Here is a 17,555-nt window from a genome sequence, read left to right as displayed (position 1 = left end):
GTTTTGGTGTCTGATCTACAATCAAGATTTTTTTATTTTAAAGAAGAGTAGGTTTGCTCTGATCTTTCTAAAGGGTCTAGCCTTAACCCATGTCAGTCTCTTCAGTAGGGCAGTGGTGGCTTCTAAGCAATTGGGAACTTGTGGGTTAGAATCCTCACTGCGTTTTCCCAAAACATTTTGCTGCCCTATTTAGATAGCCTGAGTAAGTTTACTCAGCCTTTCTGTATTTCCACAGGTCCATGTGAGGGATGGCATCCTCTCAAACTAGGTGAGCTGTCCTACTGCCAGACAGATAAATATTAAGGTAAGTGGCAGTTTTATTTTTCTATGTAGCAGAGAAAAATGTGGCACTAAAACGCTGCATGGGGATGTTTTTTATTATTCCTCTTAGGGTGTAGGTTTTTATGGCAGTTTTTGAGTTATTTATTTTATTTTATTGATGGCTAAGTGAGGATCTGTTTTTAGTAACAGATTATGAAATTTTATTGGGGGTTTTATTGTTTGTTTTTAAGGCTGTTTTTCAAGAAAGTTGTTTAAAAAAAAATAAAAAGGCTTTTTTTGTCAGCTGTAGGACCGCCCCTTTCAGGGAGGTTTCTGATTCTTTGATGTCAGAGTTTTTTTGCGCTTTTCTTCACTTCCTGTAAGAGTGAGGTGCGCATATTTCAGATGGCTCTGTTTTTTAAAAGGCTTCTTTCTGTTTTTGCTTCTCTGGAAATCCAGATTGTAAACAGGATCGTTTTCTTTCCTGTTTGCTGGGGGTTGCAGGACAGGTAGGGCACCTCAGTAATTCTGCTGAGGTGTAGAGTGTTGCCTGGGGTATGTTTTCTTGATTTGGTAAATTTAAAGGGAAAATTTATTTAGAAAGTTTTTTTGGTTCTGTATTATATCCTTTGTTAAAAGATGAAAAAAAGTTTTAAAAAAAGTTTTTAAAAAAAGCTTATATTTTTTATTTGTTTCTTTTTGTATTATGATCAGGAGGCTGTGCAGGATGTTACCTGTAGCTTATGTTTTGATGCCCAGGTGGAACCCCCAGTACCTTTTTGTTCTTAATGTATGGAAAGAACTTTAGCTTATAGAAATAGACTTTTTGACCCTGAGCCATCATTAGCTAAGGCGGATGCTGTGTCAGGAGCCTCCTGTTTCAGATGAGCCGCAGCTTTCTCCTCAAGCGTCCCAATCCTATTCATCTGCACATGTAGTACCCTGCGTTTCCTCTCATGCTCCGTCTGGAGTTACTTTGCAAGATATTGCTGCCCAGGTATCTTCTGCGGTATGTGAGGCGCTGTTTGCTTTTCCCATGCTGCAGGGAAAATGCAAAAGGAAATTTAAAGAAACAGTAAGTAAGGTTTCTTATCCTGAGGTGGCTAATCAAAGTATTTCCTCTCAGAAGTCTGAGGATGAAGATTCTTCTGGTGCATCTGAGGGTGAAATTTTCTGATTCAGGCAGTATAATTCCTTCTACTAATGCTGAAGTTGTGTCCTTCAGATTTAAGCTGGAACACCTCCGCTTGTTGCTTTAGGAGGTTTTGGCTACCTTGGATGATTCAGATACTACTATCGTTGTTAACCCTAAGAAGTCTAGTAAGCTGAACAAGTCTTTTGATGTTCCCCCTGCGGTGGAGGTATTTCCTGTTCCAGACTGTGCTTCTGAGATTATTGCACAGGAGTGGGAGAGACCTGGTATTCCTTTTTCTCCATCTCCTATTTTTAAGAAAATGTTTCCTATAGCGGACTCTATTAAGGAGTCATGGCAAACGGTTCCTAAGGTGGAAGGAGATATTTCCACTTTGGCTAAGAGGACCACTATTCCCATAGAGGATAGCTGTTCTTTTAAGGATCCAGTGGATAAAAATTTAGAGACATTATTAAGGAAAATGTATGTTCACCAAGGTCTTCAATGGCAGCCTGCGGTGTGTATTGCTACTGTTACCAGCGCTGCAGCTTACTGGTTTGATGCTTTGTCTGCCTGATGCTATTTAGACAGATACTCCTCTTGAGGAGATCCAGGACAGGATTAAGGCTCTTAAATTAGCCAATTCCTTAATTACGGATGCTTCCTTACAGGTCATTAAACTGGGAGCAAAAATGTCTGGTTTTGCGGTTCTAGCTTGCAGAGCCCTTTGGTTAAAATCCTGGTCTGTGGATGTTTCTTCTAAGTCTAAGTTATTAGCTATTCCCTACAAGGGTAAGACCTTGTTTGGGCCTGGTTTGGCTGAGATTATTTCCGATATCACTGGAGGAAAGGGATCTTTTCTTCCTCAAGATAGAAAGAATAAGCAGAAAGGATGTCAGAGTAATTTTCGTTCCTTTCGGAACTTTAGAGGTAAACCCTCTGCTTCCTCTTCCAAGCAGGAACTAGCCAAGTCTTCCTGGAAGTCGGTCAGGCTTGGAACAAGGGGAAAAAAGTCTAAGAGACCTGTGGCTGACTCCAAGTCAGCATGAAGGGTCGGCCCCCGATACAGGAACGGATCTAGTAGGAGGCAGGCTTTCTCAATTTGCTCAGGCTTGGATACGAGATGTCTCAGACCTATGGACCATGGAAATTGTATCTCAGGGGTACAAGATAGAATTCAAGACTTTTGCTCCCAGAGGCAGGTTTCTTCTCTCAAGATTATCTGTAGACCAGAGAGGCGTTCAAGGATCTTTTTGCCCTGGGAGTTATAGTTCCAGTTCCTCCGCAGGAACAAGGTCTGGGATTTTATTCAAATCTGTTTGTGGTTCCCAAGAAAGAGGGGACTTTCAGACCTATTTTAGACCTAAAGTGTTTAAACAAGTTCCTCAGAGTACTGCCCTTCAAGATGGAGACTATACGTTCCATTCTTCCTTTGGTTCAAGAGGGTCAGTTTATAACAACCATAGACTTAAAGGATGCGTACCTTCATGTTCCCTTTCACCGGGATCATCACAACTTTCTAAGGTTTGCTTTCTTAGACATTCATTTCCAGTTTGTGGCTTTTCCTTTCGGCCTTGCTACAGCTCCCAGAATTTTCTCAAAGTCCTGGGGGCTCTTTCGGCAGTGATCCGGTCTTGGGGCATTGCCGTTGCGCCTTATCTGGAAGACATTCTGGTTCAAGCGCCATCTGTTCAACAAGCAAACTCTCATACGGAGATCTTGTTGTCTTTTCTTCGCTCCCATGGTTGGAAGGTAAATCAGGGAAAGAGTTCTCCGATTCCAGCCACAAGAGTAGTGTTTTTAGGGACCATAATAGACTTCCTACTAATGAAGATATTTCTGACAGAGGTCAGAACAACAAAGATCTTCGACTCTTGTCTTGTACTTCAGTCCTCTCCTCGGCCGTCAGTGGCTTTATGTATGGAGGTAATTGGTCTGATGGTAGCTTCCATGGACATCATTTCGTTTGCTCGGTTTCATCTCAGACCTCTGCAGTTATACATATTAAGCCAATGGAATGGGGATTATGCGGATCTGTCTCCACAAATAGTTCTGGATCAGGCGACAAGGGACTCTCTTCTGCGGTTCTTGTCTCAGCAATACCTCTCCCAGGGAGCTTGCTTTTGCAGACCTTCCTGGGTGATTGTGACCACGGATGCCAGCCTTCTAGGTTGGGGAGCAATTTGGGGGTCATTGAAGACTCAGGGTCTTTGGACTCGGGAGGAGTCAGTTCTCCCTATAAACATTCTAGAACTGAGAGCGATTTTCAATGCTCTACTGGCTTCGCCTCAGTTAGCCTTAGCCCGGTTTATCAGGTTCCAGTTGGACAACTTAACATCGGTGGAGTACATCAACCACCAGGGGGGAACTCTGAGTTCCTTGGCCATGACAGAGGTGGCCCGGATAATCCAGTGGGCAGAGTCTCATAACTGTTGTCTTTCTGTGATCCACATCCCAGGAGTGGACAATTGGATTGCGGATTTTCTGAACTGTCAGACCTTTCACCCGGGGAGTGGGAACTCCATCCGGAAGTAATTTCCAGTTTAATCCTCAATTGAGGGCAGCCAGAACTGAATCTTATGGCTTCTCGGCAGGATGCCAAGCTTCTGAGGTACGGCTCGAGGTCAAGGGATCCACAGGCTTTCTTGATAGATGCTCTGGCGGTCCCTTGGAATTTTCAGTCTAGCATACATATTTCCACCGTTCGCTCTCCTGCCAAGAGTCATTGCTCAGATCAAGCAGGAGAGGGCTTCAGTGATTCTCATAGCACCGGCATGGCCTCGCAGGATCTGGTATGCAGATCTAGTGGAAATGTCATCTCTACCTCCGTGGAGACTCTCTTTGAGGAATGACCTTCTACTTCAGGGTCTTTTTCTTCATCCAAATCTCGTTTCTCTGAAGCTGACTGCTTAGAGATTGAACGCTTGATTTTATCTAAGCGTGGGTTTTCAGAGTCGGTCATTGAGACCATGATTCAGGCTCGTAAGCCTGTGACAAGAAAGATTTACTATAAGATATGGTGTAAATATCTGTATTGGTGTGAATCCAGGGGCTACTCTTGGAGTAGAGTCAGGATTCCTAGGATTTTGTCTTTTCTCCAGGAGGGTTTGGAGAAGGATTTGTCAGCTAGTACTCTGGAAGGTCAGATTTCTGCGCTGTCTATTTTTTTGCATAAGCATTTGGCGGATGCGCCAGACGTGCAATCTTTTTGTCAGGCCTTGGTTAGGATTAGGCCTGTGTTTAAGTCTGTTACTTCTCCCTGGAGTCTTAACCTTGATCTTAGAGTTTTACACTGAGCTCCGTTTGAGCCTATGCATTCCTTAGATATCAATATGTTATCTTGGAAGGTTTTGTTTCTTGTTGCTATTTCTTCTGCTCTGAGAGTTTCGGAACTCTTGGCTCTGCAGTTTGATTCTCCTTATCTTATTTTTCATTCTGATAAGGTGGTTCTACGTACTAAATTAGGTTTCCTACCTAAGGTTGCTTCAAACAAGAATATTAATCAGGAGATTGTGGTTCCTTCTTTGTGTCCTAATCCTTCTTCTCCTAAGGAATGTTTGTTGCACAACCTAGATGTTGTGCATGCATTGAAGTTCTATCTGCAGGCGACTAAGGACTTTTGTCAGTCTTCTGCTTTGTTTGTTTGTTTTTCTGGGAAGCACAAAGGTCAGAAAGCTACGGCTACTTCTCTTTCTCTTTGGCTAAGGAGTATTATTTGTTTGGCCTATGAGACTGCTGGACAGCAACCTCCTGAGAGAATCACTGCTCATTCCACGAGGGCTGTTTCTTCTTCCTGGGCATTTAAAAATGAAGCTTCTGTGGAACAGATTTGCAAGGCTGCAACTTGGTCCTCTTTGCATACTTTTTCAAAGTTTTATAAATGTGATACTTTTGCCTCAGCTGAGGCTTCTTTTGGGAGAAGGGTTCTTCAAGTGATGGTGCCTTCTGTTTAGGTTACCTATTTTGTCCCTCCCTTATCATCTGTGTCCTCTAGCTTGGGTATTGATTCCCACTAATAATTGATGATTCCATGGACTCACCATATCTTAGGAAAGAAAACATAATTTATGCTTACCTGATAAATTTATTTATTTCCGGATATGGTGAGTCCACTGCCCACCCTTTATTTAAGACAGTTACTTTTTCTAAAACCTTCGACACCTCTACACTTTTGTGTTATCTTCTTTTTCCATTTTTCCTTCGGCCGAATGACTGGAGGTTATGGGTAAGATAAGTGACATATATAGCAGCTCTTCTGTAGTGCTTTTTGCCTCCTCCTGCTGGCCAGGAGTGATATTTGCACTAGTAATTGATGATTCCGTGGACTCACCATATCCGGAAATACAAATTTTTAACAGGTAAGCATAAATTATGTTTTCTGTAGGTAGGGTGCTGCCCCTCCCTCCCACTCACTCCACACTTTACCGCTGTGCCACCCGTCCACCTCCCTCCATCTTTCCAGAACCTTCCACTGGCACAGCAGATAATCGTTACAGATAGTGACACAGAGCGTGTCACTGTCTGTAACGATCAGGCATCTGCCCTAAGATGGAGCAGGAACACCGATTGTGCTCCATTTTCATATGCAGACAGATGCCTGCAGCTCAGGATTAGCAGCTCTCAGCTGTCAACTTTACACCCTAGGATGCAGTAACCTGAAGCTAGGATGTGTATATACGTTATGAGGTACGATGGGCCTACCGCATGACGTGTGTGTGTATATATATATATATATATAACACACAGAAAACCTGACACTCGCTAGCAGATTCACAGTAATGTTTAAAAGCAAAACTGGGGGAAGTCAGTTACATTTGGCGCCAAAGGATCAAGCCTAGGACCACAACAAGGTCTCCCCTTTCCTGGGACCCTAAACCAGCACCCACACAATGCACACTTCCAAACAAACCAACTGGGAACCTCCCAGGGTGATACAGGCTTTTGTAACCTCCCCTATGTAAATACAAAACACAGGAATGGACTGAACTGAACTCAGACTGGACTGAGTACACATCCTAAGCCACAGCAAACTCCACAGCCCTTAACACTGACATACAGCTGCAAAGTTCCCAGCAACTCAGGCAGTTAACCCCAGAGCAGCCTGGGTGGCAGGCCCGCAGGGAAGCATTACAAACATTATCAACACAACACACAGAAAACCTGGCACTCACCAGCAGATTCACAGTAATGTTTAAAAGCAAAACTGGGGAAGTCAATTACATTTGGCGCCAAAGGATCAAGCCTAGGACCACGACAATGTCTCCCCCTTCCTGGGACCCCTAAACCAGCACCCACACAATGCACACTTCCAAACAAACCAACTGGTGCTTCCCTGCGGCCCTGCCACCCAGGCTGCTCTGGGGTTAACTGCCTGAGTTGCTGGGAACTTTGCATCTGTCTGTCAGTATTAAGGGCTGTGGAGTTTGCTGTGGCTAAGGATGTGTACCCAGTACGGTCTGTGAGTGCGCTCCATTCCTGTGTTTTGTATTTACATAGGGGAGGTTACAAAGCCTGGGAGGTTTCCAGTTGGTTTGTTTGGAAGTGTGCATTGTGTGGGTGCTGGTTTAGGGTCCCAGGAAGGGGGAAACCTTGTTGTTGTCCTGGGCTTGATCCTTTGGCACCAAATGTAACTGACTTCCCCCAGTTTTGCTTTTAAACATTACTGTGAATCTTCTGGCGAGTGCCAGGTTTTCTGTGTGTTGTGTTGATAATGTTTGTAATGCTTCCCTGCGGGCCTGCCACCCAGGCTGTTCTGGGGTTAACTGCCTGAGTTGCTGGGAACTTTGCAGCTGTCTGTCAGTGTTCACGGCTGTGGAGTTTGCTGTGGCTTAGCATGTGTACCCAGTCCGGTCTGTGAGTGTATGTGTATCATATATATATAAATGTCATTTTGGGTTAAGGTGTTAAAGGGACATTAAACACTTTGAGATTTTAATATAAAATGTTTGATTACATGTAGTACGAAAAATTTTGCGAATGTACATTTGTTATTTATTTTGTCCCCTTTTCCTATAATTTAAATTCTGACATTTTGGACGTTCCAAATCACACTGCTATATTCCTCTCATTGGTTGCCCACTCTAGTGCCTCAGCTGAAAAGGAAACTTAGGTTACAACAAAGTGACACTCATTGCTTTATGAGAACTAAAACTTTACACTTATGTTTATTGTAAAGATTAATTTTTTTATTTTTTTTTTAAAAAGACATCTGCAAATTATTCTCATAAGTCATTCTTCAAACTCCTGTATCAACTGGAGACAAGTGATGCGTAGGTGCTTCCAGACATGCAGCAAAAGATTATTGTTTGTGATTAATTGCAATTTTTATCAAATTGACTTAATCGTCTTAGTATCTTTTATTGAAAAGCATAGCTAGATAATATCAGGATCAGCAATCCACTACTTTGAGCTAGCTGCTGATTGGCGGCTGCAAACACATGCCTCTTCTCATTGGCTCACAAGATGTGTTCAGCTAGCTCCCAGCAGTACATTGCTGCTCTGGAGATGACTTCAACTACCTATGTGCTTAACCCTTTTGCAAGTGTTAACACATAATTACAAGCAATACTTCAACAATAAAATACTCTTTAGACTTTAGATCTTTTTTACAATTTTATATCTTATTAAAAGAAGTGAATATTTGGGAAGTGCATTTCGTTTTCATCTAATTATCTTTTACAGCATACTTTAAGTTTTTTATTTCTCCGGGCAGGAATTAACAAGGCGATGAAGCTAAGTGGAACGTCCATACAGACACATTGGTTGTCCTGGGAACATCCAAATTATACAAGATAAGGAATCAGATCTTTACTTTTACTCCTCAGGTAAGTCCACAAAGGATCACCAACAAATGTGAGTGGAGAAAAATGTATTAAAAATAAAACTTTCTTGTAAGACTGTATCATTTTTCACCTCTAGAAACAACCAAGTATAAATGTATCAGTGAAAAGAATAATTTAAAGGAAATGAAAGAAAGAAAATATTTTGTCATTCAGACAGACCATACAATGTTTAAAAAGTTTCCAATTTCCTTCTATTATCAAGTTTGCTTTGTTCTCATGATATTCTTTGTTAAAGATATACCTAGCATTACAGGACAGGAAATAGTGCTGCCATTTAGTGCTCTTGGATATGGGGTAACATTCTTGCAAAACTGCTGCTATATAGTGCTCCAGGCGCTTCACACTTCGGCCTAGATTTAGAGTTTGGCGGTAGCCGTGAAAACCAGCGTTAGAGGCTCCTAACGCTGGTTTTAGGCTACCGCCAGTATTTGGAGTCAGTCAGGAAAGGGTCTAACGCTCACTTTTCAGCCGCGACTTTTCCATGCCGCAGAGCCCCTTACGTCAATTGCGTATCCTATCTTTTCAATGGGATCTTTCTAACTCCGGTATTTAGAGTCGTGTCTGAAGTGAGCGTTAGAATTCTAACGACAAAACTCCAGCCGCAGAAAAAAGTCAGTAGTTAAGAGCTTTATGGGCTAACGCCGGTTCATAAAACTCTTAACTACTGTGCTCTAAAGTACACTAACACCCATAAACTACCTATGTACCCCTAAACCGAGGTCCCCCCACATCGCCGAAACTCAATTACATTTTTTTAACCCCTAATCTGCCGACCGCCACCTACGTTATACTTATGTACCCCTAATCTGCTGCCCCTAACACCGCCGACCCCTATATTATATTTATTAACCCCTAACCTGCCCCCCACAACGTCGCCGCCAGCTACCTACAATAATTAACCCCTAATCTGCCGAGCGGACCGCACCGCTACTATAATAAAGTTATTAACCCCTAATCCGCCTCACTCCCGCCTCAATAACCCTATAATAAATAGTATTAACCCCTAATCTGCCCTCCCTAACATCGCTGACACCTAACTTCAATTATTAACCCCTAATCTGCTGACCGAATCTCGCCGCTACTGTAATAAATGGATTTACCCCTAAAGCTAAGTCTAACCCTAACGCTAACACCCCCTAAGTTAAATATAATTTAAATATAACGAAATAAATTAACTCTTATTAAATAAATTATTCCTATTTAAAAGCTAAATACTTACCTGTAAAATAAAAATAGAATGCGAGCTCAATCTTATTGGCTGATCGGATAAACCAATCGGATTGAACTTGATTCTGATTGGCTGATTCCATCAGCCAATCAGAATTTTCCTACCTTAATTCCGATTGGCTGATAGAATCCTATCAGCCAATCGGAATTCGAGGGATGCCATCTTGGATGACGTCCCTTAAAGGAACCGTCATTCTTCAGTTGGACGTCGTCCGAAGAAGATGGGTCCGCGCTTGAGGTCTTCACGATGAAGCCGGTCGTCATCGGATGAAGATAGAAGATGCCGCTTGGAAGAAGATGGTTGCCGGTCCAGATCTGCTCTTCTTTCCGGATAGGATGAAGACTTTGGACCCTCTTCTGGACTTCTTCAGCCGTCGGATGATGGATGTCTAGCCCCCTCTTGGGTTGGATGAAGCCAGGACTGATCGGTGTGATACCCGGTGAGGTGAAGATAAGGTAGGAAGATCTTCAGGGGCTTAGTGTTAGGTTTATTGAAGGGGGGTTTGGGTTAGATTAGGGGTATGTGGGTGGTGGGTTGTAATGTTGGGGGGGGGTATTGTATGTGTTTTTTTACAGGCAAAAGAGCTGCATTTCTTGGGGCATGCCCCGCAAAGGGCCCTGTTCAGGGCTGGTAAGGTAAAAGAGCTTTGAACTTTTGTAATTTAGAATAGGGTAGGGCATTTTTTTTATTTTGGGGGGCTTTGTTATTTTATTAGGGGGCTTAGAGTAGGTGTAATTAGTTTAAAATTGTTGTAATATTTTTCTAATGTTTGTAAATATTTTTTTATTTTTTGTAACTTAGTTTATTTAATTGTATTTATTTGTAGATATTGTATTTAATTCATTTATTGATAGTGTAGTGTTAGGTGTAATTGTAGGTAATTGTAGGTATTTTATTTAATTTATTTATTGATAGTGTAGTGTTAGGTTTAATTGTAACTTAGGTAAGGATTTATTTTACAGGTAAATTTGTAATTATTTTAACTATTTTAGCTATTAAATAGTTCTTAACTATTTAATAGCTATTGTACCTGGTTAAAATAAATACAAAGTTACCTGTAAAATAAATATAAATCCTAAAATAGCTATAATATAATTATAATTTATATTGTAGCTATATTAGGATTTATTTTACAGGTAAGTATTTAGCTTTAAATAGGAATAATTTATTTAATAAGAGTTAATTAATTTCGTTAGATTTCAATTATATTTAACTTAGGGGGGTGTTAGTGTTAGGGTTAGACTTAGCTTTAGGGGTTAATACATTTATTAGAATAGCGGGTGAGCTTCCAGTCGGCAAATTAGGGGTTATGTTTGAAGTTAGGTGTCGGCGATGTTAGGGAGGGCAGATTAGGGGTTAATACTATTTATTATAGGGTTAGTGAGGCGGATTAGGGGTTAATAACTTTATTATAATAGCGGTGCGGTCCGCTCGGCAGATTAGGGGTTAATAAGTGTAGGCAGGTGGAGGCGACGTTGTGGGGGGCATATTAGGGGTTAATAAATATAATATAGGGGTCTGCGATGTTAGGGCAGCAGATTAGGGGTACATAGGGATAATGTAAGTAGCGGCGGTTTATGGAGCGGCAGATTAGGGGTTAATAATAATATGCAGGGGTCAGCGATAGCGGGGGCGGCAGATTAGGGGTTAATAAGTGTAAGGTTAGGGGTGTTTAGACTCGGGGTACATGTTAGAGTGTTAGGTGCAGACGTAGGAAGTGTTTCCCCATAGCAAACAATGGGGCTGCGTTAGGAGCTGAATGCGGCTTTTTTGCAGGTGTTAGGTTTTTTTTCAGCTCAAACAGCCCCATTGCTTTCTATGGGGTAATCGTGCACGAGCACGTTTTTGAAGCTGACCGCTTCCGTAAGCAACTCTGGTATCGAGAGTTGCAGTGGCGTTAAATATGCTCTACGCTCCTTTTTTGGAGCCTAACGCAGCCCTTCTGTGGACTCTCAATACCAGAGTTATTTTAAAGGTGCGGCCAGAAAAAAGCCAGCGTTAGCTACGCGGGTCGTTACCGACAAAACTCTAAATCTAGCCTTTTGGAACTTACGCCCTGCTTTTCAACAAAAGATACCAAGCAGTCTTGTACAATTAATACAACTAGTGAGTAAGCTGTTAGATTTTGTAAGGTTTTCACCAGTGTTAGACTGACTGTGCATTGTAGTTTTGATAGCTGATCTTTATAATGAGACATATAATAAATTGTGCTTTCTAGATCCTTGTCGCGGAGCATAGGTGAGCTCACTTGACCATGCTCACTTGACAAGTTCTTTTTGCACAAATAATTATGGTGCTGTAGTAAAAGGATATTTTCTGCAGCTCTTCTAATGATAAACATTGCATATGATATGAATATAGTTTTGTACCAGTTGTTTTCATAATATCTTCCATGTTTAATTACAACACCCTATAATTAGACTATTGGCTGCATATTTAATTTACTGGTGAACTTTATGATTCATACAATAGAGGCTTATCCCCAGTTTACAATTCAAAAAAAATCAGGAGCACAAGCCGGGAGTCGAATATATAAAAAGTCAAATTTTATTCATAAAGATTAAAATAAAGCCTGTGGCACAGACTATATACATTGTACACATGAAGTCAGCATCTAAAGCAAAATCTGACGCGTTTCTGCGGTTGCCGTAGTCGTAGCTGCTTGCTTCACACACTAAAACATAGTATTTAAAACCAACATGCTGCTTCTGATTGGTTAACACCTAATTAATTAATTATTAACACATGTAGCCTCAAGTTAACCATTGCTATGCCTAATATACCTACAATAAGAAACTAAACTTGACACCTAATGCCCTTCTTCTCACATATTTACAAAAGTAATTTTGGCTATCATATATCTAGCACCTGTGATATATTAACACAGTTAGTGAGTGATTGTACTACAAACCTATAAGTGTGAATGTATATGTACGCTGGGACAAATAAAGGTGAGGGCTATCTGGGATGCTGTATATTGAGACTATTGAGCCAAAGAGATAAGTTATGTGATTATATTGGGAGCTTATTAGACCATCATTGCCAAATTTATCAAATCATAATCCGAATTCAGCCCCCCTGGATGTCTGGTTTTTAACTTAAAAATCCAGAACACCTCTCTTTTACCTAGGAGAGCCTCTCGGTCTCCTCCCCTTTCTGGAAGGGTAACTTTCTCAATGCAAGTCCAACTAAATGACTCAGAGCTCTTGTTGTGTACCTGTGCAAAGTGTTGCACTAGTGGGGTGCTTGCTGTCCCAATTTTAATGTTGGAAAGGTGTTCCCTAATCCTGGACCTTATCTCACGTGTCGTGAGGCCCACGTACTGTTTTTCACAAACTTTGCATGTAATGAGATACACAACAAATGTAGACCTGCAATTCAAGCATGAATACTTTTTATATACCTGCCCTGTTACAGTTGAATTGAAACTGTCTCCTATATCTACTTTCGCACATGCTACACAAGTTCTATTGTGGCAGCAGAACATACCATGAGTGGTAAGCCAGGAGGACTCTCTTTTTGCCCTCTTTGGTAATTTAGTAGGGGCAATTATGTTTCCTATTGTTTTCCCTCTCTTGTATGCAAACTTGCACTGTCCCACTGTGAGATTGGCTAGAGCATCATCCGCCCTCAGTAGAGGGATATGTTTTCTTACAATTTCACAAATATTATTAAATTGTTCTGAGTAGTCTGTAGTAAATAGGATATTATCTTTACCCTTGGTCTGTATCTGGGATATTTTCCCTTAATTTCCTTTCAACAAAACTTCTCTATCCAATTCCTCTACTTTATAAATTGCCTCCTTGATGACCCTTGTATCATAACCTCTCTCTTTTAAACGCATAATAAATAATCCCCAGTTTCTCACATTATTTAATATTACCCTCCTAAATAAGACAGATAAAGAGTTAATATGTTTTATGTGACTCACATTTTATAGACTTTCTACTCCGCATCCTGCAGCTTGTCTTGTGTAAGCCCATGGTGTCTTATATATGTTTTAATCTGTATTATGTATGGCTTTCATTTAAAAACTGTATGTTTAACAGTGTCAACTATCAAAAGTGCTTTTCTTATTTTATATGTAATTACTAAGTTATTATTAGACACCATCCAATATATAATTAAACACTATTTTATATTTTATTATATTAAATATTGCATTCAAATAATCTTCTAAGCCCAAAGGTGGGCGTTGAATATGCTAGTTTTTCTCCATCACTCTTTGTAAGAATGTACAGGTCCAAGAGTGGCTTTAGATTCATGGGACGATATATTATTTTAAAATAGAGGTTTCTTCTATAACTGTATATGTTGTTTGCAGACATGTCTGTAAATGTGTTATTACTCTATTACATATTGTCTGTCAGAGATTGTATTTAGTATTTTTCAAAGTAATCACTACTTGTGACATCTGTCTAAAAACCTCAATAATAAATTATTGAAAAATAAAAAAAGAGAACAAAGAAAATTTGATAATAGAATAAATTAGTAAGTTGTTTAAAATTGCATTCTCTGTGTGAATCTTGAAATAATTATTTGGGTTTCATTGTTTTATGTCCCTTTAAGACTCATAATTTCATAATTGTTTTTCTTTCGTAAAATGATGATGGTCCATAGTCTTCCATAACATATGTGATATATTTCTGGCTTCTAGGAGGAGGTCAAGAACCCATACAAGAGCTTTAAAACCCTTCCACCTCCCATCTCTAGTTTTTTCTTGGCCTCGTAGGAGGTGGTTGAGAATAGAGGTTGTTCCAGCTACTTGCTTATGGATTACAAATTGGGGAGCTCAGACCTATGTGAGACCATGAGTCCCTGGGAGTATCATTTACAAAAAAGATAGAAAAGACTATTCACAGCAGTTGAATGATACATATGAATACCCTGTTATGTGCACAGCATTTCCCTAATGGGACTTTAGCCATAACTACCCTCAGGCATCACAGGGACTCATTCCTAGCCTTCCCCTGAGGGACTCCAGTATTTCCTGTGCAATCCTCTGTGGTACTGGGATGGATGGGCTCTCTACATGATACTGCTGTAACTGCATTGACATAGATGACATGGCTGGTAAGCCAGTGGAGGGGTGCTGCATAGGGTAAGTGCCTTTACACATCACAGACACAGCCCAGCTCTGACACAGGTACAGCATAGCCAGGGGACTTAACCTACTCCCCTCATGACACAATTTTTCTCCATATCATGTCCCTAACAGTTCTGACCCTTTTTAACCCTCTGGCAGATTTTGGTATAATGTTTTTGAGCAATTTACAAAATTATTTTAATGGCCCTTTAAGAGAACACGCAATAGCTTAATGCATGATGCAGTTCTATAGTGCAGGCTCTAGAGGTCCAAAGGCTCACATGATAGATGCCTTGGTATGACCATGGGAATTTCATCTAGCATACCTGTTTCCACCATTTGTTCTTCTGCCAAGAGTCATTCCTTGGATCAAATAGGACTCAGCATCAACAATATTAATTTCTCCCGCCTGGCCCTGCAGGACATGCTATGCGGACCTAATACAGATGTCAACAACGCCTCCATTGCGTCTTCCTCTGAGAAAAGACCTGTTATCACAAGGTCCTCTTTTCCATCAGGATCTCAAATCTCTAAGCTTGACGGCGTGGAGGTTGAATGCCTAGTTTTCAGATATACAGGGAGTGCAGAATTATTAGGCAAATGAGTATTTTGACCAATCAAGCGTTTCATTCAAAATAGTCAACAGGGTCGCAAGAAGCGTGTGGAAAAACCAAGGCGCAAAATAACTGCCCATGAACTGAGAAAAGTCAAGCATGCAGCTGCCAAGATGCCACTTGCCACCAGTTTGGCCATATTTCAGAGCTGCAACATCACTGGAGTGCCCAAAGCACAAGGTGTGCAATACTCAGAGACATGGCCAAGGTAAGAAAGGCTGAAAGACGACCACCACTGAACAAGACACACAAGCTGAAACGTCAAGACTGGGCCAAGAAATATCTCAAGACTGATTTTTCTAAGGTTTTATGGACTGATGAAATGAGAGTGAGTCTTGATGGGCCAGATGGATGAGCCCGTGGCTGGATTGGTAAAGGGCAGAGAGCTCCAGTCCGACTCAGACGCCAGCAAGGTGGAGGTGGAGTACTGGTTTGGGCTGGTATCATCAAAGATGAGCTTGTGGGGGCCTTTTCGGGTTGAGGATGGAGTCAAGCTCAACTCCCAGTCCTACTGCCAGTTTCTGGAAGACACCTTCTTCAAGCAGTGGTACAGAAGAAGTCTGCATCCTTCAAGAAAAACATGATTTTCATGCAGGACAATGCTCCATCACACGCGTCCAAGTACTCCACAGCGTGGCTGGCAAGAAAGGGTATAAAAGAAGAAAATCTAATGACATGGCCTCCTTGTTCACCTGATCTGAACCCCATTGAGAACCTGTGATCCATCATCAAATGTGAGATTTACAAGGAGGGAAAACAGTACACCTCTCTGAACAGTGTCTGGGAGGCTGTGGTTGCTGCTGCACGCAATGTTGATGGTGAACAGATCAAAACACTGACAGAATCCATGGATGGCAGGCTTTTGAGTGTCCTTGCAAAGAAAGGTGGCTATATTGGTCACTGATTTGTTTTTGTTTTGTTTTTGAATGTCAGAAATGTATATTTGTGAATGTTGAGATGTTATATTGGTTTCACTGGTAAAAATAAATAATTGAAATGGGTATATATTTGTTTTTTTGTAAGTTGCCTAATAATTATGCACAGTAATAGTCACCTGCACACACAGATATCCCCCTAAAATAGCTATAACTAAAAACAAACTAAAAACTACTTCCAAAACGATTCAGCTTTGATATTAATGAGTTTTTTCGGTTCATTGAGAACATGGTTGTTGTTCAATAAAAAAATTAATCCTCAAAAATACAACTTGCCTAATAATTCTGCACTCCCTGTAGAGGTTTTTCAGACTCTGTAATATGTAATAGAAAACCTGTGATTTAAAGGATTTACCACAACATTTGGAAAGCATTTTGTTGTGCTCTTCTAAAGGATTCTCTTGGTGTTCCTTTCAGATCCAGAGAATTCTTCAGTTCTTACAAGATGGCCTTGAAAAGGGTTTTTCAGCTAGTTCCCTGAAGGGTCAAAGTTCAGCTTTATCTTTTCTTTGTCATAGGACGTTGGCTAAACTTCCTGATGTTCAAACCTTTGTTCATTCATTAGTTAGAATTAAGCCAGTTGTAAGACGTATTTCTACTACTGGAATTTTGAACCTAGTTCTTCAGGGTCCTTCCTTTGAACCAATGCACTTCATAGACATAAAGCTGTTGTCTTGGAAGATGCTTTTCTTATTAGCTATCTCTTCTGCCAGAAGAGTTTCTGCGTTATCCTGTAATACTCATTTTTTGATATTTCACAAGGATAAGGCTGTACTGCGTACTAAATATGATGTTCTTCTAAAGTTGGCTTTAACTTACAACATCAATCAAGAAATTGTTGTTCCTTTTCTTTGTCCAGACCCTGCTAACTCTAAGGAAAGATTGTTACATAATCTGGACGTGGTTAGAACTTTAAAGTTCTTTCTCCAAGTGACTAAAGAGTTCAGAAAAACTTTACTAGTTTGTTTATACATTACTCTGGAAATTGTTAAGGACAGAAAGGTAATAAGGTAGCATTGGCATTTTGACTTAAACAAGTGACTCACAAGGCTTACTTGGCTGCGGGTAAGTTGCCTCCTAAACATATTACAGCTCACTCTACCAGAGCAGTGGCAACATCATGGGCCTTTAAGAATGATTTATCTTTGGAGAAGATTTGCAAAGCTGCCACTCCTTACATACTTTTTTCCAAATCTTATCGTTTTGATGTCTTTGCTTCTTCACAAGCAGCTTTTGGCAGGAAAGTCTTTCAGACTGTGGTGTCGGCTAAATAGGAACAGTCAGTGAAAGTATTTTCCTGTATTTTGTCCGTAACATAGACCATCGGCTTGGGTATTAATCCCATATGTTATGGAGGACTGTGAACCATCATAATTTTGAGAAAAAAAAATGTATGCTTCACTGATAAATTATTTTCTTTTCGAATGATGATGATTCACAGTCGCCGCCTGCTTCAT

General features: G+C 40.7%; 1 protein-coding gene across 1 annotated transcript in view; it reads left to right on the top strand.

Annotated features, from left to right (window-relative positions):
* PHKA2 (phosphorylase kinase regulatory subunit alpha 2) overlaps positions 1–17,555 on the top strand; it is a 292,026-nt gene that overhangs the window by 170,364 nt on the left and 104,107 nt on the right. The window contains 3 exon segments of the mRNA XM_053706381.1: positions 8,106–8,134; positions 8,136–8,156; positions 8,158–8,217. Of these exon segments, the coding sequence (XP_053562356.1) occupies positions 8,106–8,134; positions 8,136–8,156; positions 8,158–8,217 (110 nt within the window).

The sequence above is a fragment of the Bombina bombina genome, chromosome 3 (assembly GCF_027579735.1).
Source record: "Bombina bombina isolate aBomBom1 chromosome 3, aBomBom1.pri, whole genome shotgun sequence".
NCBI lineage: Eukaryota > Metazoa > Chordata > Amphibia > Anura > Bombinatoridae > Bombina > Bombina bombina.
The sequence above is the reverse complement of the archived record's forward strand: the minus strand, read 5'-3'. Positions and strand labels throughout refer to the sequence as shown.